The sequence below is a fragment of the Corylus avellana genome, chromosome 9 (genome assembly GCF_965113065.1).
Source record: "Corylus avellana chromosome 9, dhCorAvel1.hap1.2, whole genome shotgun sequence".
Taxonomy (NCBI): Eukaryota; Viridiplantae; Streptophyta; class Magnoliopsida; order Fagales; family Betulaceae; genus Corylus; species Corylus avellana.
In genome coordinates, this window is record NC_142498.1 from 17,034,375 (window position 1) to 17,059,783 (window position 25,409).

At 34.6% G+C, this 25,409-nt stretch overlaps 3 protein-coding genes across 3 annotated transcripts; 1 reads left to right on the forward strand and 2 right to left on the reverse strand.

Annotated features, from left to right (window-relative positions):
* Positions 1-1,081: 1,081 nt before the first annotated feature.
* LOC132182330 (ethylene-responsive transcription factor) lies at positions 1,082-1,935 on the reverse strand. Its single transcript, XM_059595542.2, has one exon. The coding sequence runs from the start codon at positions 1,878-1,880 to the stop codon at positions 1,143-1,145; it is 738 nt and encodes a 245-aa protein (XP_059451525.2). The 5' UTR covers positions 1,881-1,935; the 3' UTR covers positions 1,082-1,142.
* Positions 1,936-8,933: 6,998 nt separating this feature from the next.
* LOC148583874 (uncharacterized) lies at positions 8,934-13,623 on the forward strand. Its single transcript, XM_088510803.1, has 4 exons — positions 8,934-9,626; positions 11,537-11,615; positions 12,660-13,481; positions 13,589-13,623. The coding sequence occupies exons 1-4, from the start codon at positions 8,934-8,936 to the stop codon at positions 13,621-13,623; spliced, it is 1,629 nt and encodes a 542-aa protein (XP_088366929.1).
* A 6,175-nt stretch (positions 13,624-19,798) lies between these two features.
* LOC132175070 (Integrase-type DNA-binding superfamily protein) lies at positions 19,799-21,032 on the reverse strand. The gene has a single exon (XM_059586884.2). It carries the CDS (start codon positions 20,865-20,867, stop codon positions 19,962-19,964), a length of 906 nt encoding a protein of 301 aa, XP_059442867.1. The 5' UTR covers positions 20,868-21,032; the 3' UTR covers positions 19,799-19,961.
* Between the last annotated feature and the right edge of the window lie 4,377 nt (positions 21,033-25,409).

Consider the following 25,409-nt stretch of genomic DNA (forward strand, 5'->3'; position numbering starts at 1 on the left):
TTGATAAATTTAGCTTAGGTGTCACATTCTCATTGGTGGCACAAAACTCACATTTTGTGTAACTTTCCTATACACCTTATTCTCAACAGAAAAAGGTAATAAAAGAAGAGAAACTATTCAGCCGACATCAGCAATCAATCATAGATTTGGTCCTTAAATTATGTGCTTAAAGTCAAATGTTGTCCGTAAACTATTGATGATGATGTCTAATAATAGTTGAGTGATTTCAATGAAATGGCCCTAGATATTCGAGAAAATTTTTTTGACTTATAATTAATTATTATAATTTCTAATACAAGTCAAAAGACTTTTTTCGGTAATTAACTTTGACGGCAAGGAAAAGGGTAAATATTGGACCAGTCTTAAACCCTGGTAAACTAACTTAACATAAAATTAAAAATAGAGATATGTTATAGTGCAATAAAAAGACTATTTTTTATTCATAAAAATCTTAAGTGGCAAGAGGTCACAAGTCTCATCAGTGTGTGAGGTTATAGCAACTATGAATAAGACCTATGACCTTTTACTACCTAATATTTTTATAGGTCAAAAATATATATTTTTTTTTTATTACACTATAGCATTTCTTTTAAAAATATATGTACCAAAAATTACCATAATGAACTCACTTATGTGAAAAAAAAAGGGGGTCTGAAATATTGCAAATAATTTGCAGATAGTGGAGGAATTGTACTACAAATTCTAATTTTGTACAGCACAACACTGGGCCATAGTTTACTTCACTCCTTTCTTTTTTCCAGCTAATTTTTATACATATATATATATATATATATATATATATATATATATATTTTTTTTTTTTCCAGCCAACCTCATTTGCTTGACCAACACCAACCCTTATTCCCTAAAGTCGTAGCTCGTGGGAATGGAGTAACATATTTGTACCCTCCACCTTAGCATCACCTAACCTTTTGTTTTAGCAATTTTATTTTTCAGATTGTTAGTAATTCGGACAATAAACGTAAGAAAAATATAATCACTTATATGAACATGTAGATTTTTTATATTAACTTGCTTGCCTTTACTGTTCGAATTATTAGCAATTTGAACAACGTGAACCTCCACACGAACCATAACATAATTAACATTTAACTTTGTTACAAAATACACCTAATAGCATATTAACACGTGGTGACAACTGGTTTTCGAGACAACCCTGACCGTTGATCTGCATCATCAAGCACAGTAATCTCCTCTTCCTCTTCCTCCTCCACCTCTTCCGCTTGATCCCAAACCATCCAACTCTCCACCGCCACTTCGTCGGATTCCGGCACCGCCACCTCTCTGTTCTCTTTCCTCCTCTTTCGTCCCCCAAAGGTGTTCACCGCAGACTGGCCGGCCTCCAAAGGAAAGTTCAGTATGGCTTTACGACCCCTCATCTTGAAGGCGGCGCAGTCGTAGGCCTTGGCAGCACCAACAGCAGTGTCAAACGTTCCAAGCCAAACCCGCCTCCCATTCCGGGTCGGGTCTCGGATCTCCGCCGCGAACTTCCCCCACGGCCGACGCCGAACTCCCCTGTAGTGCCTGCCCTGACCGCCGCCATAATCAGACGCCTTCTGCTCCGACCCTTTAGCCGGTTCAGGCGATTCGGACCGCCTGGCCTTCTTTAGCAACCGTTTTGTTTCGAAATTGGAGGCTTCGAATTCTGGGTTATGGCAGCTCGGATCCGAAATGGGAGAGTGGGACTCAGATTCCGACTGGGAACTTTCCGGCTCAAGTTTGATGAGCGGAAGGTAGGAGGAAGAGGGTTTAGAGGTATTAACACAGAGGTTGGTAATAAAGGAATCCGTGGAGGTGAAGTCTCCGAGAAGGTGCTGCCGGATTAGCTCCAGAGCAGAGGATTCATTCGGTGTTGCCATTTCAGAGAAAAGAAAGATAGATAGATAGATAGATAGTACTATTTTAATATTCGTAAGCTAAAAGCAGGGGGGGTTTATATAAAATCTCTTTCCCGTTTGCACTTTGCAATGGTAATATCGTCATTTCATCATTTTTTGTGCAAATCCAAATTGCTGAAAATAATATATATGTCCAAGGAAAAAAGCATCTTCTGTGACGTGGGACTCACCATAATTTATGGTGTAGCCTACAATAGATGCAAGCAAATTGGGCAGGAGGTTTTCACCAAGTTGCAAGTGCATAACGATAATAATAATAATAATAATAATAATAATCTTATCCTCTTTGACATTAAATAGAAGATGAAGGGGAGTGTCTATAATATCTGAATTGAAATGAAAGCGAAGCGTCCCACACTGGAAACAAAAAGTGAATAAACAAGTGGGTACTCGGCATGGCATGTAGCTGGCTATTTGCCAACACACAAGTGACTGTTTGGGTACTAAGAAATCTGCAACTTGTTTTATAGGGGGCCCTAACCGACTGATAAAACAAGACAAAAAAAAAAAGAAAAAAAAAAAAGAAAGAAACAAAGAAAGTAAAGCTATGAGAACTGAAAAGTGATCAGATGCTAGCTATATGGAAAGCTGTCCCTTAGCTCCCACCTCTCATCAACTTGTTCAACCGGAAGAAAATGATACATAACCAAAAAAAAGAGAAAAATAAATTCTTTTGGAAAAAAGGGGTGGACGTCGGCTAATTTGATATTATTATTATTGAATTCTGATGTATTATATATTGATTTTACATTTTTACTCGTCTTTAAATAGGCTTGATTTCATGGTTAGTTGATGCATCTAACGGTACGTATGATATTGCATTATTTAAATTTTTTTTAAAAATGTGTTAATATTGACTTTATTTATATCTATGGCTGTTAAGTGAGCGAAGCGTCTCGCGAGCAAGTTCGGGTTCGGCTCGTGCTCGACTCGAATATTAAATGAAGCACTTCATGAACACAAATCTTAGCTCGAATATTAAACGAAGTAAGCTCGGCTTGACTCGGCTAGGCTCGTGAGCAAACTCGTATAAGCTCGTGTGTGTGTGTGTGTTGTGTGTGTATATATATATATATATATATATATAAACTAAGTAATACATAATTAATTATAAATCTCATAATTATTAAAATCTTAAAATTGCATTTATATTTAAGCGTTAGAGAATGAAAAATTCTAAACCCTTCATGATCAAAGAGAGAGAGAGAGAGCAATCATTAAAAAGACCTCGATTCAATTAGAGCAGACCCAAACGAAAGGAAGAAGAATCAAGCAGAAACTATTGAGAGAGATTGCAAAAGGCATAAACTATTGAAGAATCATACAGACCCAAACACTATCACTACCTGTTTGATGAGCGAGAGTGAGAGAGTGGGAAATGAGAGTTCAGGTGGAAGATGTGCTGTGACTGGTGAGGGGGATTGAGAGAGAGACGTTGAAAAAATAGTTTTTTGTAGGGGGCGTTGTCCCAATGCAGTCTAAATACAATCTGTTAACTTGTCCTACATTGTTAAGAAAACATTAATCTCCAAGTTTGCTTATCTATAAAAGGATGCGTATCCTCTCTCTTTGAAACCAAATGTTTTGCTATATTGACTCAAGTTCCATACTCGACTAGCCAGGTTAAGCAAATACTCATATACAAACTAACTTCTTAAGCCGTTTAAGAGTACTTGAAGTTAATTTTCTTTTTTAAACAAAAATATTAAATATAAGAGCCAGCTCGCGAGCTGGCTCGGCTCAACTTATTATTAGCTCGAGCTCGATTTTTTTGGCTCACCCTTGAGCTCGACTCGAGCTCGAACTCGAGTAAAATTTAAACGAGCCAAGCCTGAACAAGAGAAGCTCGCTCAAGCTCGACTCATTTAGATCAATTATATCTTTAAATGCAATAAATTTAAATTCTTACTGTAAAATTGGTTCTGGCCAAGTAGTCTCTTGGAGGCACAATAAAGAGCTATGATTGAATTCAACATCACAATAAATGAAATATGGGTACCTTTCTTCTTAGCTAGTAGCTAGTAGGATCCTCTCCATTTCGTAGTTAAGAATATGAGAATTAATGGAAACATTGAAAAATAAAAACCCTTTTTCAATATGATAATTAATTCTATGTTTCTTTTTTTGTGGTAATGAATGAGTGGCTCCAACAGAGAGGGGGGAGTGGTTCAAGGATCTGGCTTAGGTGCGGTATTGCAAAACTATCGCACCGTGCAGTAGCCCTTTGGGGTTGTTTTGGGCAATAAAAGATTATTTTTTTTAAAGAAAAATAAAAATATTAAAAAACTAAAAATATTTATAAAAAAAATAGAAGAGAAAGCAAAAAAAAATAAAAAATGAAAGGAGTGGCTGGAGGCCAAAATGGGGTGGCCAGACCACCCCATTTTGGCCAAGGGGGTGGCTCCAGCCACTCCCTTGGCCACAAATGGGGTGGCCGGCCACAAATGCCACCCCATTTGTGGACAAGGGAGTGGCTGGAGCCATTTCTTTCTTTTTTTTTTTTTTGCTTTTACTTTTTTAATATTTTTAGTTTTTTCATATTTTTATTTTTTAATTGTTGATTTTTTTAATATTTAATAAATATTATATTATTACTTTAAAAACAATAGTTTTTTATTGCCCAAAACAATCCCAAACTAGGTCATTTTGGGCTACTGCATAGTGCAGTAGTTTTGCATTACTGCACCTAAGCTAGATCCGTGGTTCAATGGCCTCTATCATTCCTTACCTTATAACTATTAAGATTATTTTGTGGATTTATCCACAAAAGATATATATATAAAGATTTTTTTTGGGGGGGGATAGATACAACAAAACCACAAAATATCAATAAAACGTAGAAATGGATACATATGAATTTATATAAAATGAAAGAAAAGAAAACACTAGAGCATACATGCAAAAATATAAATATACAAAGTGTTTTAAGATTAATTAACTGAACATAATAATTAAAATATATTTTAGTTATAAACATCTTTTACTATTTGTTGTAATGTTACAAATATTGATTTTATTTACCTATTAATTTTTGACCATTCAACATAAAATATATTCATGAGTTTTGACCGTTGGGTAATAAAACCTTTTACAAGTTTTTAACTGTTGGTTTTAATCCCTTTACCCGTTGGTTTTCTTTTGTTAAAAGCATTTGTCTTCAATATTTACAATTCTTTTAGCTGTTGGCTTTAATTCTTTACCATTGGTTTTCTTAGATTATAACCCATTTGTCTTCAAGCCTTTTTGACCGTTTGATGATTTGTTGACCGTTTATCTTAAATATGTTGACCGTTGGTTTTATACATTAATCTCATGACCGTTTGTTCTTTAATACATAGATTGCATAATAATGTGTTTTAAAAGAAAAAAGTTTCCCCATGTCTATATAAGCAAGTCTTCATTTGACAAAAAATATATCATCAAAAAATATTACTTTTAGTGAGATTTCATTTTCATGCTCCAGAATTTTTTCTTTGTTACCAAAGAGAAAAATTAGAGTTATTTGCTACTCAATTTTTCATCCTCTTCAACTTGAGAAAGGGTTGTTCATTTGATCTTCGTTACTTGAAAGTGCGTTCTTAACGAAGGTAGACGCTATAGTCTAATCCTGGGAGGTTGCGTGTCAAGAGATCCGATCGCACCGAGTTATACATTCCGGGAGGCACGAAATCAACCTTTAAGGATAACGCTCTTGCGTGATTCTATAGCTTTGTGAGATTTTTCCTTGCTCTATTTTATTTATTTATTGTATTATATTTATCTTATTGTTAATTGTTTGGATTAATATTATTTAGCATCAATAAGAATTTTTGCACCATCCATTTAATTTTACAACAATCTTAAAGGTTGATTATGGATGCACAAATTCTTGCTGCTGCTAAAGTTCTTCCAGATGCTACAAAAATTGAATCTTTTGATGGAAATAATTTTAAACGTTGGCAACAAAAGGTTCTTGCAGTTTTAGATTTTACAAAAATTTCTAGTGTTCTAACTGAGCCTAGACCGGATGAGGAATCTGAAGAACAATCCAAAGAATTAAGAGATTGGGAAATGGCTAATACATTATGTGTGAATACTATATTAAATTCTTTATCTAATGAATTGTTTGATGTTTATTGCCATTTTACTATTGCTAGAGATTTATGGGATGAATTAGTTGGTAGATATGTGATTGAGGATGAGGGTACTAAGAAATTTGCTGCAAGCAATTTCTTACATTTTCAAATGACTAATGAAAAGAGTATTACTTCTCAAATTCATGAGTTTCATAACATAGTTGCTGAATTAACCAAAGAGGGTAATGGTCTACCCGAAAGTTTTATGACCCAGTGTCTTGTTGAAAAATTACCCGACTCTTGGAAGGAGTATAAACTCCATTTCAAACAAAAGAAGACTTTCATGAGTCTTCAACAAACCATAGTGCATATTAAAATAGAAGAAAGGAATAGGTCTTTGGAAAAGGTTAACAAAGCTAAGGAAATTATTTCCAAAGCTAATTTAGTAGAAGAGAGATCTATTAGGCCTCCACAACACTACAAGAAATTTGACCATAAGCCCAAAAGAAAACCTTGGAATGATAAGAAAAGATTCAACACATCTCATTCTCTAATACAAAAGAAAAAGGTCATTTGTTTTGCTTGTGGCAAATCAGGTCATTATGCAGCGGCATGTAAGCAGAGGACCACCAACAACTACAAAGGATCAATATCAAAAAACAAGGCAAATGTGACGGAAGTGAAAGAGATCATTGCAGCTGTCGTATCTGAAGCTAACATGACCACGGAAGTAAAAGGATGGGTGATTGATTCCGCATCTACTAGGCACATTTGTGGAAATAAAGAAGACTTATCCTCCTACACACCAATAAAGGAAAATACTGAGCGGGTAATTGTTGGAGACAATAGATCTGTGCCTGTGGTAGGCAAAGGGAAAGCTTTCTTAAAGCTGACTTCGGGTAAAACCTTTTCACTCTCCGATGTTCTACATGTTCCTCATTTCCGACACAATCTTGTTTCGGTACACTTGCTTGGTAAGGCAGGACTTAAGGTTTTATTTGATGGTGGCATTGTTACCTTAACTAAGCATGATGCATTTGTTGGTAAAGGCTATGAAGATCAAGGTCTTTTTGTATTAAATGTTGCTAATATTATTAATGAAAATTCATCTTCTTGTGCTTACTTGGTTAATTCTATTTATATTTGGCATGGTAGACTTGGACATGTAAATCTTGGGTACATCAAGAAAATGAAAGAAACTGGAATTATTAATTCACTAAGTAAAACCAATATGGATAAATGTGAAGTATGTGCTGAGACTAAAATCACTAAAAAACCTTGTAAATCTATTACAAGAGAAACTGAACTTCTTGGGTTAATACATAGTGATTTGGGTGATTTAAAGCACACAATGACTAGAGGTGGTAAAAAATATTATGTGATATTTGTTGATGATTACTCTAGATTTACTAAACTTTATTTATTAAGATCCAAAGATGAAGCCTTAGAAATGTTCATAAAATACAAAATTGAAATTGAAAATCAAAAGAATAAAAGGATTAAAAGACTAAGGACCGATAGGGGTGGTGAATATGAGTCTAATCCTTTTAAGGAATTTTGTGAACAAAATGGCATAATACATGAAGTTACACCTCCTTATTCACCGGAATCTAATGGAGTAGCCGAAAGAAAGAATAGAACTTTGAAAGAAATGATGAATGCTATGCTTGTTAGTTCTGGGCTACCCACTAACATGTGGGGGGAAGCCATTCTTTCGGCTTGTCACATTCAAAATAAAGTGCCTCATAAGAAAACCGGTAAAACTCCTTACGAACTTTGGGAAGGTCGTAAGCCTAGTTTGAAATACCTCAAAGTGTGGGGGTGTTTGGCAAAGGTTATGCTACCCGAGCCTAAAAAGAGGAAACTTGGCTCTAGAACTTGTGATTGTGTTTTTATTGGTTATGCTTGCAATAGTTCATGTTATAGATTTCTTGTTATTAAGAGTGATGTTTTAGATTACAATACTATTATTGAATCTGAAAATGCTATTTTCTTTGAGAATGTGTTTCCTTTGAAAAATAAGGAAAAATTATTGCATGAACCTTCTTTTACTTCTAATGAAATTGTTGATGATGTGCAAGAATTGAGGAGGAGCAAGCGAGCTAGAACGGAAAGAAATTTCGGAAATGATTTTATTACTTATATTGTTGATGATGATCCGATATGTTATAATGAAGCAATCAAATCTATTGATGCACCTTTTTGGTTAGAAGCTATTAATAATGAATTAGATTCAATTATGTCTAACCATACATGGGAACTTGTTGAGTTACCTCCTAAGACCAAACCAATTGGTTGTAAGTAGGTGTTCAAGAAGAAACTCAAACCAGATGGTACAATAGATAAATACAAGGCACGCTTGGTGGCTAAAGGCTACAAGCAAAAGCAAAATATTGATTATTTTGACACTTATTCTCCGGTTACTAGAATTGCATCTATTAGAATATTGTTTGCTATTGCTTCTATTTATAAACTTGTGGTACATCAAATGGATGTCAAGACTGCCTTTTTAAATGGTGATTTAGAAGAAGAAATTTATATGGAGCAACCCGAGGGACTTGTAATCCCCGGTCAAGAACACAAAGTTTGTAAATTGGTGAAATCTTTTGTATGGATTAAAACAAGCTCCTAAACAATGGCATGAAAAATTTGACAAAGTGATGTTGTCTAATGCTTATTCTATTAATGGTGGAGATAAATGCATTTATAGCAAGTTTAGTAATAATGAAGGTGTCATTATTTGTTTATATGTTGATGATTTGCTTATTTTTGGAACCAACATGAATGTTGTGCATGAAGCTAAAAGATTTCTTTCATCTAATTTTGATATGAAAGACATGGGTGAAGCTAATGTTATATTGGGCATTAAAGTTCTTAGAGATAATAATTGTATTACTTTATCTCAGTCACATTATGTTGAAAAGATGCTAAAAAGATTTGAGACTTTGATTATTCACCTATGTCTACACCATATGATTCTAAAATACATTTGGTTAAGAATCATGGTGATAGTGTTTCACAAGAGAAATATGCACAAATCATTGGTAGTTTAATGTTCTTGACAAACTGTACACACCCTGATATTGCATATGCTGTCGGTAGATTGAGTAGATATACTCATAATCCTAGTATTGAGCATTGGGATGCAATCTCTAGATTGTTGAGATATTTAAAGGGCACAATTAATTATGGTTTGTCATATTATGGTTTTCCTGCTATATTAGAAGGATATTGTGATGCTAACTGGATTTCTGATTTAGATGAACTAAAGCCTACCAGTGGCTATGTGTTCACATTAGCAGGAGGAGCTATATCTTGGAAGTCCTCCAAACAAACTTGCATAGCAAGATCCACAATGGAGGCAGAGTTAGTTGCCTTGGAGAAGGCTGGAACTGAAGCTGAATGGCTAAGGAGCCTTTTGATTGATTTGCCTTTATATGCTAACCCAGTTCCACCTATTTGTATTAATTGTGATTGTCAGGCTGCCATAGCTCGAGCCAAGAGCAAGATCTATAATGGGAAAAGTCGACATATCCGATTAAGGCACAATATTGTGAGGCAGCTTATTGAGACCGGTGTAATATCCATGGATTTTGTGAGGTCAGAAAGGAATTTGGCAGATCCTTTGACCAAGCCACTAGCAAGAAGGCTGGTGAGTGAAACATCGAGGGGGATAGGACTGATACCAAAATGATGACACTGTGATGGATACCCAACCTCTGTGATTGGAGATCCCATGAATGAGGTTTAATGGGAAACGAAGTCACAAGTGATCATGGTGTGGTACTGTCATTCTATGTTATTTCACTATCTTGTTGATAAGATTGTTGATGAGTCCATCCCTATGGTGTAAGACAGTAAAAAGATGCAGGGTGATTAAGGATGAGTTTAAAACTCTTAATGGTTCCATAGTCCCTACCTGTTGGGATGGGGTGTACCTGCACACACTCTTGATGGATACCATCTATGTGAGTGTGGAGGTGGTGCCGCTTCCTATGAGACTTGGGTAGGTCTCTAGAGCACTCATGAAACCCAGGGGCGCATGGCCTGTATAAGGCGCCAACCCGCAGAACAACCCAATTTTTTATTTTTTGTTAATTCTTATTTATTTATTAATTTTCTTTTGGAGAAAGTTATGTGGGTGATAAGTTTGCTTACTTTATGAATTTGGTTAAAAGAGTCTAACTCTACCACAGTTCATTAAGTTCCTACTTATTTATCCTAGTTGTGGTTAAAACTTTCAGGTACCACATCGATGCATGCTTTTAATCTCCTTCTATTCTAATATTTGTAACATGTGGGGGATTGTTGTAATGTTACAAATATTGATTTTATTTACCTATTAATTTTTGACCATTCAACATAAAATATATTCATGAGTTTTGACCGTTGGGTAATAAAACCTTTTACAAGTTTTTAACTGTTGGTTTTAATCCCTTTACCCGTTGGTTTTCTTTTGTTAAAAGCATTTGTCTTCAATATTTACAATTCTTTTAGCTGTTGGCTTTAATTCTTTACCATTGGTTTTCTTAGATTATAACCCATTTGTCTTCAAGCCTTTTTGACCGTTTGATGATTTGTTGACCGTTTATCTTAAATATGTTGACCGTTGGTTTTATACATTAATCTCATGACCGTTTGTTCTTTAATACATAGATTGCATAATAATGTGTTTTAAAAGAAAAAAGTTTCCCCATGTCTATATAAGCAAGTCTTCATTTGACAAAAAATATATCATCAAAAAATATTACTTTTAGTGAGATTTCATTTTCATGCTCCAGAATTTTTTCTTTGTTACCAAAGAGAAAAATTAGAGTTATTTGCTGTAAGAATTTAATGTCCCACATGACATGGCACATATGAGTATTTATTAGGTTTCTTAAGTTATGAGATTATTTAATCCTAATCTTTAATAAACTGTTGGTTAATTAATTAAGAGAAGTGGTTTCCTATTAAATTAACTCTTACTTTGATAGGAAGTTGAGTTATAAAGGAATAAAGGAAACCGGTCCTCTCTCTGCCCTATAAATGTACGCAATTTCCATCATCTTCATGTACCTTAAGTGGGTCAAGTGAGAGAAACCGATTTCTGGTGTTTAGACTTTTAAAGAAGAATTAAAGAAGCAATGGATTCTGGTATGTTTTCTTTTATCAATTTATTGTGAAATTCATGATAGTTAAGATCTTGAAGTTATAGTATGTTATGTCTATTTTATGTTTTACATGTGGTATCAGAGCCTTAGTTGTAACTTTCATGATTTTCCATTAAGAAATATGTTAAATATTAATAGTTAACCTCTTAATTAAATCCGTATCTATCGTAATTTATTTTTGCATATGCCAATGTGATGTTTTTGTATTTGTCACTTGTGTATGCAAAACTAAAACGACTAGATGCTAAATTGAGGTTTCTATAATTATAGTACATTGAATTTGGAATCTATATTTATTTATGCATGTCATGTACACCTATTTCGTAATTATGATTTATGACATGTGACTGATTAATGATACTCTTCATGAAACGTCCCAACATATAGGTATATTGGTGATCTCTTTTAGGTTATGATTTCTAAAAGAGTTATTGCGTGGACAATAAAGAATTGGGACCTTACTACACGAATTGCACTTGCTATTAATTGTTTGTATTATTATGGTATAAAATAAATATTTTGCTGTTACGGTTTATGTCATTTTGCTAATATATTCAGAAGCCATTTTGGTACGTGTTTGGCATATATGATTCTGAGTTTGGCATAAAGTGCATAATTACAAAACATATGCACCATTAAAAGCATGAACTCGTGGATGTTATGTGCAATAAAGGCTAGTTCAGTCTTTATTGTGTACGTATGAACGATAAACCTTCTCAATGTTTATTGTGTACACATGTATGTCTTTATTTCTATATGATTAATCGAGTTCTTTCTTTTATTATGCAAAACTCTTAGTGCACAGTTTAGAAATATCATTTAATGCAAATTATAAATATTGACAAATGCAAAAGTTTTATGTAAATATATTTGCTATTCGCAAAATTCATTGCTCCAAATTTACTGTTGCTTTAAAGAATTGAATTAATGTTATGACAGTAAATGTTGTCTTTAAGAGATTGATTATTTTATTTCATGTATTACTTTTGTTATCTATAAACATGAATATTTATGTGAATCAATGTTAAAAAGGCATATTATGACTATTCGGTTTGCATTGTCATTATTTCGAATTGAGATCTATATTATGAAATAGTTTGGTGATCACCAAAGTGACCCAACTAAAAGGATACATAGATTTCAAGTCGTATGTTAGAAACTTAATACCCATATCCAAGGTATTAAGATAATGGCATTGCAAATTTTTGACGGTTTTTCTAATCACATGAATATTTTGGATAGGCCCAAAGGTGCACCACCTTTCAAGTGATTGATAAACTAAGATAGGATAATTAATGTGCATCCTTAATTGAGAGTTGGAACCGGATACCCAAAGGTAACGGACCTATCGAATTACGGATGCATTATTAATTATTCCTATAGGTGAAAGGGAATCACCATAATGATCATATATATATTTTTAGTATATCGTAATTTCCACCCAAAGGTGAATTGCGGTAGTACTACTTAAAATATTATTTTATTTTTTATAACTCATAGCATTAATATAGTGAACATTTATTTTATTGCAGTGTCAGTTCCTATTTCGCTACATTCGCATGCTTCATCTGTTCCGATTCTTAATGGAACAAATTTCTCCGACTGGTCTGAACAAGTTCAGTTTCACCTTGGTGTTCTGGATCTTGATTTGGCACTCCGGACTGAGAAACCGCCTGCTATTACTGATTCAAGCAGTGCGGAAGAAGAGGCATTATACATGTCTTGGGAAAGATCGAACAGATTGAGCATTATGTTTATGCGAATGAGCATAGCGAATAATATTAAGTCAACACTTCCTAAATGTGATAGTGCTAAAGAATTCTTTACAACTGTGGAAGAACGTTTCCGTTCAGCTGACAAATCTCTTGCTGGGACATTGATGGCTGAACTTACCACCATGAAATTTGATGGTACACGTGGGATGCATGAGCATATCCTTGAAATGACAAATCGAGCTGCTAAGTTAAAGGCTCTTGGGATGAATGTGGATGAATTTTTTCTTGTGCAATTTATCTTGAATTCCTTGCCTTCTCAATATGGGCCATTTCAAATTCATTACAACACTATTAAAGATAAGTGGAATGTAAATGAATTGGCCAGTATGCTTGTTCAAGAAGAGGCAAGGCTTAAGCAACAAGGATATCATTCTGTTCATCTTGTAAGTCATGGAGCCAAAAAGAAGTGGAAGAAACCTAAGAAAGGCAAAAAGATAGAGTCACCTAAAGTTAATGGACCTCCTCAAGTAATTGAGGTTCATCAAAAGGGACTAAACAGTGTTAAGTGCCATTTCTGCAGAAAGTTTGGGCATGTTCAGAAAGATTGCCTCAAACGTAAGGCATGGTTCGAAAAGAAAGGTAAGCCTTTAGCTTGCGTATGTTTCGAATCAAATCTTACTGTTGTTCCTTCCAATACTTGGTGGATTGACTCAGGTTCTACTGTTCATGTTTCTAATTCGATGTAGGGCTTCCTTACAATCCAGAATTTAAACCCAAATGAAAATTTCATAGTCATGGGAAATGGGGTTAAAGTTCAAGTTGTTGCCATCGGAACCTTTCGTTTGTTTCTAGATACTGGTTGTTATCTAGATTTGTTTCAGACTCTTTATGTTCCTTTTATTTCTCGAAATTTGGTTTCTTTATCTAAACTTGATCTTGATGGTTATTCCTTTACATTCCGCAATAAAAGATTCAATTTATTTAAAAACACCTCTTTTGTTGGTTCAGGGAATCTATGTGATGGTCTTTATAAATTGAATCTTAATAGCCATTTTGCTGAAAGCCTTCTAACTCTGCATCATAATGTTGGAACTAAACGTAGCCTGATTAATGAAAATTCTTCCATCTTGTGGCACAAAAGACTGGGTCATATATCCAGAGAAAGATTAGTAAAAGATGAGATTCTTCAGAATCTAGATTTTTCTGATTTTGGTGTGTGTGTGGATTGTATTAAGGGAAAACAAACCAAACACACAAAGAAAGGTGCTACAAGAAGTGGAGGACTTCTTGAAATTGTCCATACAGACATTTGTGGACCTTTTGACTCGCCATCTTTTAGTAGAGAAAAATATTTTATCACCTTTATTGATGATTTTTCACGTTATTGTTATATCTATTTGTTGCATGAAAAATCTCAAGCAGTAAATGCTTTGGAGGTATACATTACTGAGGCTGAAAGACAATTAGATAGAAAAGTGAAAGTTGTCAGATCAGACAGAGGTGGCGAGTATTATGGAAGGTATGATGGATTGGGTCAATGCCCTGGCCCATTTGCTAAACTCCTTGAAAAGCATGGCATTTGTGCACAATACACTATGCCAGGTACGCCTCAGCAGAATGGAGTAGCTGAAAGGCGTAATCGTACTCTAATGGATATGGTTAGGAGTATGTTAAGTAATTCCTCTTTACCCATTTCATTGTGGATGGAAGCCCTTAAGACCGCTGTATATTTATTGAATAGAGTCCCTTCTAAAGCAGTTCCAAATACTCCTTTTGAACTGTGGACTGGAAGGAAACCAAGTTTAAGACACCTGCATGTTTGGGGTTGTCCTGCGGAGGCTAGAATTTACAATCCACATGAAAAGAAATTGGATTTGAAAACCATTAGTGGTTACTTTATTGGTTATCCAGAAAAATCCAAAGGGTATAGGTTTTACTGTCCTACACATAGTACGAAAATTGTTGAAACCGGTAATGCCAGATTCCTTGAGAATGGTGAAATCAGTGGGAGTGATAAATCACAAAATGTGGTTATTCAAGAAGTTAGGGTAAAAGTCCCACTACCCATAACTTCTAAAGAAGCTGTTGTTCCTACAGTTGTACAATCATTTGACAATGTTGAACAACAAGTTATTGATCAATCACTCCATGATGAGATTATCACCAATGAACCAATTATAGAAGAATCACAAGGAATAGCATTAAGAAGGTCTCAAAGAGAACGAAGATCCGCTATTTCAGGTGATTATGTTGTTTATTTACAAGAATCTGATTTTGATATAGGGACAAGTAAGGATCCGGTTTCATTTTCACAAGCCATTGAAAGTAATGATTCTGTTAAATGGATTGATGCCATGAATGATGAGTTGAAATCAATGGACCAAAATAAAGTCTGGGATCTCGTTGAATTGCCTGAAGGATTTAAGACAGTCGGGTGTAAATGGGTCTTCAAGACCAAGTGCGACTCACATGGCAATATTGAACGATATAAAGCCAGGCTTGTGGCCAAAGGTTTTACTCAGAAAGGAGGCATTGATTATAAGGAGACATTCTCTCCTGTGTCTAAGAAGGACTCACTTAGAATCATTATGGCTTTGGTAGCTCATTATGATTTAGAGTTGCATCAAATGGACGTGAAAACTGCATTTTTGAATGGGAGTTTAGAGGAGGAAGTCTATATGGACCAACCTGAAGGTTTCTTAATAAAGGAAAAAGAGCACATGGTTTGCAAATTAAATAAGTCAATATATGGACTTAAACAAGCTTCCAGACAATGGTATCTTAAGTTCAATGATACCATTACTTCCTTCGGTTTTAAGGAAAACACTGTTGATCGGTGTATATACTTGAAGGTTAGTGGGAGCAAGTTTATGTTCCTAATTCTATATGTTGACGACATATTGCTTGCTAGTAGTGATCTTGGTTTATTGCACGAAACCAAGGAATTTCTCTCTAAGAACTTTGAAATGAAAGATATGGGTGAGGCAACCTATGTGATAGGAATAGAAATATTCCGAGATCGATCACGTGGATTGTTAGGGTTGTCTCAAAAACAATATATTGAAAGAGTTTTAGAGAGATTTGGCATGGAGAACTGTTCAGCTAGTGTTGCTCCAATTCAAAAAGGGGATAAGTTTAGTCTCATGCAATGTCCACAGAATGAATGGGAACGTAAACAAATGGAAAGAATTCCTTATGCTTCAGCGGTAGGAAGCTTGATGTATGCACAGACATGCACTAGGCCAGACATCAGTTTTGCAGTTGGTATGCTGGGGAGATACCAAAGCAATCCTGGAATGGATCATTGGAAAGCTGCAAAGAAAGTGATGAGGTACTTACGAGGAACAAAAGACTACATGCTCACTTTTAAGAGATCTAATCACTTAGAGGTGATTGGCTACTCCGATTCAGACTTTGCCGGATGTGTTGATAGTAGAAAATCAACTTTTGGTTATCTATTTTTGTTAGCTGGAGGAGCAATCTCATGGAAAAGTGCAAAACAGACCATCATTGCTTCATCCACAATGGAAGCTGAATTTGTGGCATGCTTCGAGGCCACTATTCATGGCTTATGGTTGTGGAACTTTATTTCAGGACTTGGAATTGTCGACACTATTGCCAAGCCGCTGAAAATTTATTGTGATAATTCTGCAGCTGTGTTTTTCTCCAGGAACGACAGATATTCTAATGGTGCTAAACATATGGAGATTAAATATTTTGTCGTTAAGGAGGAAGTTTAGAAACAAAGAGTGTCTATAGAACATATTAATACAGAGCTCATGATTGCAGATCCATTAACAAAAGGGTTACCACCAAAGACATTTAAGGAACACGTTAACAGAATGGGTCTTAATTGTAACCCGTTGTGCCCATAATGTTTATGGATTGCATAATGTTTGTTTATGTTATTAGACATTTTTGAGATCTCATTAAATATGTTTCTGATTTTCCTGTTTTCCATTTTGTACGTACATATAAGATTGGATGAATGACAACAGGGATAGTCTTTGAAAAAAGACATTTTTGTGGACCATTTTTTAGACACTTCTCATTTATGAACCATGATTGAACAGGTTGCTAGTGTTGTGGTACATGGAAGGGACTATGTCGCCTTTTGATGTACAACCGCCATGACTCACACTAGTAGGTTATTTGATTGTGGTATTTATGATGACCAAATTAAAGTAAGGATGGATTAGATTTTTGCGCACCTAACGTTAACCTCATTGAGTCTAAAACAATATTAGTCATATGGGCCAAGTGGGAGAATGTAAGAATTTAATGTCCCACATGACATGGCACATATGAGTATTTATTAGGCTTCTTAAGTTATGAGATTATTTAATCCTAATCCTTAATAAACTGTTGGTTAATTAATTAAGAGAAGTGGTTTCCTATTAAATTAACTATTACTTTGATGGGAAGTTGAGTTATAAAGGAATAAAGGAAACCGGTCCTCTCTCTGCCCTATAAATGTACGCAATTTTCATCATCTTCGTGTACCTTAAGTGGGTCAAGTGAGAGAAACCGATTTCTGGTGTTTAGGCTTTTAAAGAAGAATTAAAGAAGTAATGGATTCTGGTATGTTTTCTTTTATCAATTTATTGTGAAATTCATGATAGTTAAGATCTTGAAGTTATAGTATGTTATGTCTATTTTATGTTTTACATGCTACTCAATTTTTCATCCTCTTCAACTTGAGAAAGGGTTGTTCATTTGATCTTCGTTACTTGAAAGTGCGTTCTTAACGAAGGTAGACGCTATAGTCTAATCCTGGGAGGTTGCGTGTCAAGAGATCCGATCGCACCGAGTTATACACTCCGGGAGGCACAAAATCAACCTTTAAGGACAACGCTCTTGCGTGATTCTATAGCTTTGTGAGATTTTTCCTTGCTCTATTTTATTTATTTATTGTATTATATTTATCTTATTGTTAATTGTTTGGATTAATATTATTTAGCATCAATAAGAATTTTTGCACCATCCATTTAATTTTACAACACTATTTACATTACATACTCTACTACCCCACTACCCCTTGAATGCACGATGTTGATGCAAGGAATATCCATAGTGTACTGTCTGTTATTGTTACTGTATTTGTACTGCATTTTTTATTTGGGCTTAGTTGTTGGGTTGGCCACCCTTTTTTCTTAGTATGATCCTTTGTAACCTGTTTTCCTTATTTGATTGGAAAAAAAAAAAAAAAAAAAGGAAGATCCATGGTGATTTCAAGCCGTTTTTATGGAGAAGCTCTGTCTGCAAAATAAGGGATGAGTCATCAGAAGGCCGACAACCAAGAAACCAGAGGCAGAGACACTTTGACGTCCAAATCAATCAAAAGGGAGAGGAAAGCTAGTAAAATTAAATCGATACAAGGTAAAAGTGTGAGAGTATATACAGGAGAGTGCTTGAAATCCTAGGCTAAAGAGGAGATAACTTATGGTGCATTCCATGGAGATAAAGGTACATCTTGCTGTTAGTCTTGGACCTTGTGTAGGTTTAGCCATTGAGCTTGATCCTGCCATGGTCTTGAACTTTTTTAACGATCGGACTTTGAAAGCTTGTTGATATGCAATATGGTCTCCACACGTAACGGCTATATTTATTTTAATTTTTTTTTCTCTTTTCTGATTTCATCTCATAGGGAAGTTTAATATATGGACAAAACCAACAATTCCTTAACGTATAGGCGATCATAACAAACTCAATCTTCTTGCGTGCAAGAAAATGTAAGCCAAATGATCGATTGTCATCTCTACTGTTTGAATAATGTAAGCAAATGATGGGGCCATCTCAAAGTTTATCATATCATATCACATGTGCACAACAAGGTGGACTTTTCTCATACAAGGGCTTTTACTTGAACCCAATTTCTAATTTGGAACAGATTGGTTTATCTTTCACTTTAAACCCTACCAAGCCTTGTCCTAATTATGCGGGTCGAGTCATTCGAAGTTTCGAGTACCACAGTTGATTTAAAATTTTCAAGAGTTTTGAGTTCCGCATATCCTAAATGTTAAACTTACATAATATCTATTAATCCTCATTCAATTAACAAAAAAATAAAAAATCTGCATCCTAGTTTCCCAATTATTGTCGCTTATATTAAACATGTTTTCTATAAACTTGCTTTTTCCTATCGATTCGGCCTTGTCCTTTCGATTTAAGCCTCAAACTTGTCCGATATCAAGTTCGGCACCGCTTGATTTTCTCCAAATCAAGCTCCCTGCTACCAAATAAAACCTAATGCTTTTGTTTTGGCCTTTGATTTCGGACGAATTTGACTGGATTTTAAGTTCAATTCTTTGAGAATTTGAGGATTTATTGATTATGGTTGAGTTTATTTTTTCTTAAGTGACTCTAATTGAGTTGTTATATGTACTAAAATAAAAGAAAAATGTTATATACTATACTCTAATCATATTTTATTGACGTGGCAGTCCTGATCCATTGGATCAACTCCTGTTTCAAGAAAGAATTCAACCTTTGATTCTTGCCACTACGTCAACAAACTAAACTAAAATATTTATAATAAAATTATTGGCACGATAATATTGTTTATTACTTAGTGGCACCACCTGTTCCTCCTCATGTTATCAGTGAGAACTGAGAAGAAAAGAAAGAAAGAAAAAAATGATAATTCAAAGGTTTATATTGCTTTTATGGAAAAGATCGAGACAAAATGAAATCTTTTGAATTTCAAAAACCGAATTCAAGAAATCAGCAATATATTTTGAACTAAAATGAGAAAAAGAAATCAAACAACAGAATACAAGCCGGTGAGAAAAAAACATTTCGCTTAATTTATAGAGGAATGATAGAGCGCCAAACAAATGAACCTAAAATTTTTTTCAAGTTAACGTTCACGAGTCAGTCACTTCAGTTTATAAATTTTTTAAGTATATTTATTTAGCTTCTTAGTACTTCACTAATTTATAAATTAAAGAGATGAATGAATAAACAAATTCAACATCACAATATCCAAAACAACCTCTTTACTCTCTAGTATTTACATTTAGTACACACCATATATATATATATTTTCCAATGATTTCCGGCAAAGTTTCCGAATTTAGTGAACTCCGTCAACCACCTCCAATTGAGTATGCTGTAGTCTCATATAACCATAAGCGGAGAATACCCCATTGAAGGATATGGAGATAACGGCGACAATGGAGGCACGCTGAAAATTCCCTTAACATCACAATCCCATACCCCTGTCCAACTTGACGGCGTCAAAGGACCAGCCGCCGGTAAAGCAATCTCCGACGACTTTACCTTCTGAATCTGAACTGCTTCCGCAGACTCCACCTTCAACACCTTACTCTCCACAGCTTGAATTTTCCTCTCTTCCTTCTCACTCTCGATCTCTCTGCTTCTTTTCCTACCGAGATGACTCAGTGCAGGAGTATCATACTCCAGGGAATTCCCAGCAACCTCCAGAGGAAAATTCAGAATGGCTTTGCTGCCACGCAACTTGAACGCAGCTCGGTCGTAAGCTCTCGCCGCTTCTATGGCGGTATCGAAGGTCCCGAGCCACACCCGCGAGCCTTTTCTGTTGGGGTCGCGTATCTCAGCAGCGAACTTCCCCCAGGGCCGGCGCCGGACGCCCCTGTAATGCTTACTCTCGGCAGAATCATCCGAAACGTTATTCAGGCTACTTTTAGTCGCCGCCAATATGGGCGCCGGCTGTGAATTTTCGCCGAAGGTTGTTCTTGTCGGAGGTATTGCAACGTTTATGGATGGCCGGCGGTGGCTTAAGTTGGAAGGTTTAGGCTTGGTTTGGTTGGTAGAATCGGAAGAATTGGAAGAGTTGGAAGAACAGGTGATGGGTTCTTCTTTGGGTAGCAAGTAATCAAAGATTCCACCATTTTTGAGGTCCGAAATTCCTGTGGATTGGTTTTGGGAGTTGTCAGAGGAACAGAGATTGAGACTGGAGACGAAGCTCTCCATGGAGGTAAAGTCGTTAAGGAGATGTTGCCTGATGAGATCTAAGGTTGAAGATTCCTCTCGAGATGCCATCGATGGGGAGAGTGATGAGAGAGAAATTCAAAGATGGGAAGGAGAAGACTTTGAATTTGAGTGGAAGAAGGGAGTGAGATGGATATATATAATGGTAGGGGGGGAAGAGTCCTGTTCTTCTGTTGCGGCGGGGAAGGAGCCGGGTGGGCTTTCTCATCGGGTTCCCGGATGGAGGAAAGAAGCATCGTATTTCTTATCCATCTCACGTATGTTTGTTTGTCGGTATCGCTGGGTACAATTGTGGAGGGTCCATTCCCCGAACTAATCACTTTCCGGGATACTTCCAGCGCAAGCGATGACGAAATTAAAGAGGATATATTAATTAGTTTTATTAATTTATCATGCTCCTAAATAATTATAATTTATGTTTTAATTTTCGTCATCCCAAATGTAAACTGTCTCTTATAGTATAATAATAATAATAATAATAATAATAATTGTCTTAGTGAACTAGATAGAGAGATGACTCTAATAGTGACGAGAGCTTCTTTTTTTTTGCTAAAAATGTCACCATCAGCATTTTATTTTTTATTTTTTGAGACAGTATGATTATTATTTAAAAAGTAAAAGCAACCTGGTTTCTTGTTCAATAGTATAGACTATGCTTGAAAAATGAGTACATATGATTTATTATTTATTATGAAAATATTAGATTACCATCCTCTATTCTTAATTTGGAGTAAACCCAAAATATCTCAAATAATATAAAATGAAAAATAAAGATGTTAAAGTCAAAATGACCAAGATCATAGAAAATTTTGACTTGATTTCCCTTGGTAATAAACAAACTTTGTTAGTTTTATTCCATTTTCGACATAAAACTTACTAGAATCTCGAAAGCTCTTAGCTGCTTTCATCTTCTCTCTTCTTCCTTCTTCCTTTCTTTCTCTTTTTAGATGAGTCAGACTGTAGTGGTTGATTAATTGATTCTTTTTTTTAAGGAAGCAATCATAATCAAGTTTTTTTTATATATATTTTTAACAATTTTTTATTTTTTGTGGGAGAGATCCGTCCCTAATTAGAGAGTAATTGGTTTGAGATAGCGATCGAATTCTATCTTTTGAACCTCGTCCGCGAGCACTAGACAAAACATCGTTATTAGTGTGTATCCTGTTAGGAATCAATGTCTATCTCGAAACTTAAAGTCTTGAAGCATATTGGACCCCTTCAAAATTCTTCATAAAAAAATACATTTATGACAGAGATATTGCCACCATTGAACCCTAATAATATCTTTGTATCTATCCATCTTCTTCTCTTTCCTTCTTTCTTTTTTGGAACACCTTTTGTATCTATAATTTATAATTAATCTAGAGAAATTAAGTCGGTAATGTTAGTAATATCAAAAGTACCAAGTCCCAAGGTTCAAACATTTCAACTTACACATGTTTGATTTTCCCTCCACATGTCCACCGTTTATCTTCTATAAAATATCTTCTAGATTTTTTATATTTAAACTAATATATATATATATTATGACTAGCATGACTATTTAAATATACATAATATAATATATATATTTTAGTCGGCCGAAAATGGATTCATGAATGATGAATAGGAAGGGTGAGTTGACAGTTGACAGGCCAATTTGCAACGTCCAACTTTAACAGCCATCACGTCAACTACAGGCTGTACTGCTCCAAGGCAAGGATCAAAATCCCCGTGCTGTTAGATTAAACTTGGTTTGGTCCGCCCCGTTGAATAAATTTTCCTTCTTTTCTCTCCAAATATATATATTCTTTATTTTATTTTCAAAAGCTGCATGTTTTATCAGTGAAATGTACCCCACATGCTCACTAGAGCAGCCGTGTATACATATACTTTTGGACTTACACTCAACTATTTTTATTTTTGTTTTTACTAAGCCAGGTGGTTACGTGGTGCAGAAGAATAATGCTACACACGTTCACATTCCTATATTCTTACGGGTTTTTTATAATTTTAAAAAAATTATGAATTCTCAATTTACAAAATCCAAACAATTTATTATATCGAATGATTTAAAAAATGCTACTTATTAAAAATGTGTATATTACTATTATAAATAATATGTGGATTGTCCCACACTGCTCAAGAGGATGAGGTCTCTGCGAAATAATAAGAAGGGAAAAATATAAAAAAAATCTCAAACTATCAGTCGTTTTCGATTTAGTCCCCTAATGTTTCAAAAGTGATAAAATAGCCCTCCAAACTACCAAACTATTGCATTTTGGCCACTCCGTTAGTCAAAACCGTTAGTTTGGACGAAAACTACAAAATGACGTCATTTTGTTGGGAGCTATTTTATCACTTTTTGAACATTAAAAGGCTAAAATGAAAACGGCTGGTAGTTTGGAGAGCTTTTTTTATATTTTTCGTAATTTTTTTTTTTTTTTTCATAAAAGAGTATTGTAATAACTTAGCCATAACAAAACGACGTCATTTTGCAGTTTCCGTCCAAACTGACGGTTTTGATTAACGGAGTGGCTAAAATGCAATAATTTGGTAGTTTGAGGGGCTACTTTATCACTTTTGGAACATTAGAGGACTAAATCAAAATCGACTGGTAGTTTGGGAGGCTTTTTTATATTTTTTCCTAATAAGAAATATAAAAGAGATTGAAACACAATGATTAAGGTAGTTCGACAATATGCCTACATCCACACATTAAAACCCTATAGGTTACATCTTGCTTTATTGAATAATTTGATTGTACATAAAATTGATAATAGTTTCATTATATAGAAGCTAAAGGGAGATGATCTCCTTATATCTTAACAATATGGGACAAGAGAATGAGGCTTTTATATAAACCAATGACCAAAACCTCTATTCACTTGAGCAATGTGAGACAACCCACATATTATCTTTAATAATTACCAATAAGAATTGAATATATTTTTATCAAGTTCTTACTCTCTATGTTGTAAAAATGTTTTGAGCCACCATATGTCTTGTTTTCTAATTTTTTTGAAGAATATATAACCATCTCTTCAAAAGTTAAGAGGGTTTTTAGGAGAAAAATAATTTTTTATCGTCTTTATAACCTATCACATCACAGTTAGATATATTAATTTTAAATTTTAACTATAAAATAAAAATAATCATCATTCTAAAGCATTTTACGCCAACTAGTATAATATAAATATGTTAAAGAAATATGAAAAGCAACATAATTATATAACTCACTATTACTTTTGGAGGTCGACTTTAGTGGTGAAATGTAGCACGTGCCCACTAGAGCGGCCGTATATATATATATATATATATAATATACTTTTGATGGTCGACTGATTATTATTATTATTATTATTATTTAATCCTTTCCTACTCACCCTTCCACCAAAAAAAAACATATAAAAAAGGAAAGAAAAGAAGAAAAGTAAGAACGAGGAAGAAGTCATGTCTTTGACACACAACATTGAATTCTAAAACATGTGACGTTGAAAATTGACTTTTTGTTCTTGTGTGGATCGCAGAGGAAGTTGCGTGGCGTGGGGGCCAGGCCCATGAGGCCCGCCAAGTGGCACCCCCCACTTGCAAGGGTCATTTTTGTCAACTTGCTTTATTCTGAGTTTGTTTGGTTTGGTGTCCCATTCCCATTTGAACCAAGTTGTTGTGTTGGTGTCAGCTAAATAAACATGGATGCACATCCCCCCTGGAATGAAATCAATTGAATCACTTGCCGTTTTCTGCGTTGGACCGCCATCCCCTTCTTTAATTCTCGACAATGACTTTCTTTTCATTTAAAACTTTTAACCAACCATATACCAAAAAAAAAAAAAAAAAAATGCTCATAATTAATTTTAATGCTGACTATTCTTCGCATGAGAGGCCGCAATTATTACAAGACTACGGTCAAAGAGAAATTGCTCATATAGTATTGACTGTATATAAATAGCACAAACATGATTAATGTTTTACTAACTCATTACAAATTGTATTAGAGTCAAGTTATAATGTCATGGCGTACTGTCAGCATCACATGACTTGGTTTTAACGAGGACGTCATGGGTTTAAAAAGAGAGTTTGTAATAATCTAATCCCATTTTAAGAAGAAGTTCTGAATTAAATAGTTTTTTTTGGGTGATAGCACAGCCTAACCCTTCGTTTTGGTCGTTACAATTATCTTTTCAAAATAAGAACAAATTAATTAAGAAAAATTTTACTTTAGACCCTTGAGTTAGGACACATTTTGAGAAGGTCCTCTTAAATTTTAAAAACTCTCAATCTCACCCTTGAACTTTCAATTTGATGCGATGTATCCCCAATGTCAAATTATGTTAAAAGTGATAAAATGACCTTTATCCCATTAACCTTTTTTATAAAATTCCAAATTTCTCCTTAATTTTCAAATGAAATATTTTTTTTTAAAAAAAAAAAGAAGGAAAAATCGAAGGGTTGATTTTTTTTTTTTAGTAATCATCAAATATGATTGGATTTACACATCTGCCACTTAATAAAATTTTTCCACATGTATTAAATTAAAATACTGAAAAATACTTGGAAAAAAATAAAACCCTCTCTTCCATTCTTGCGCCCCACAAAATCCCCAAACCTCAT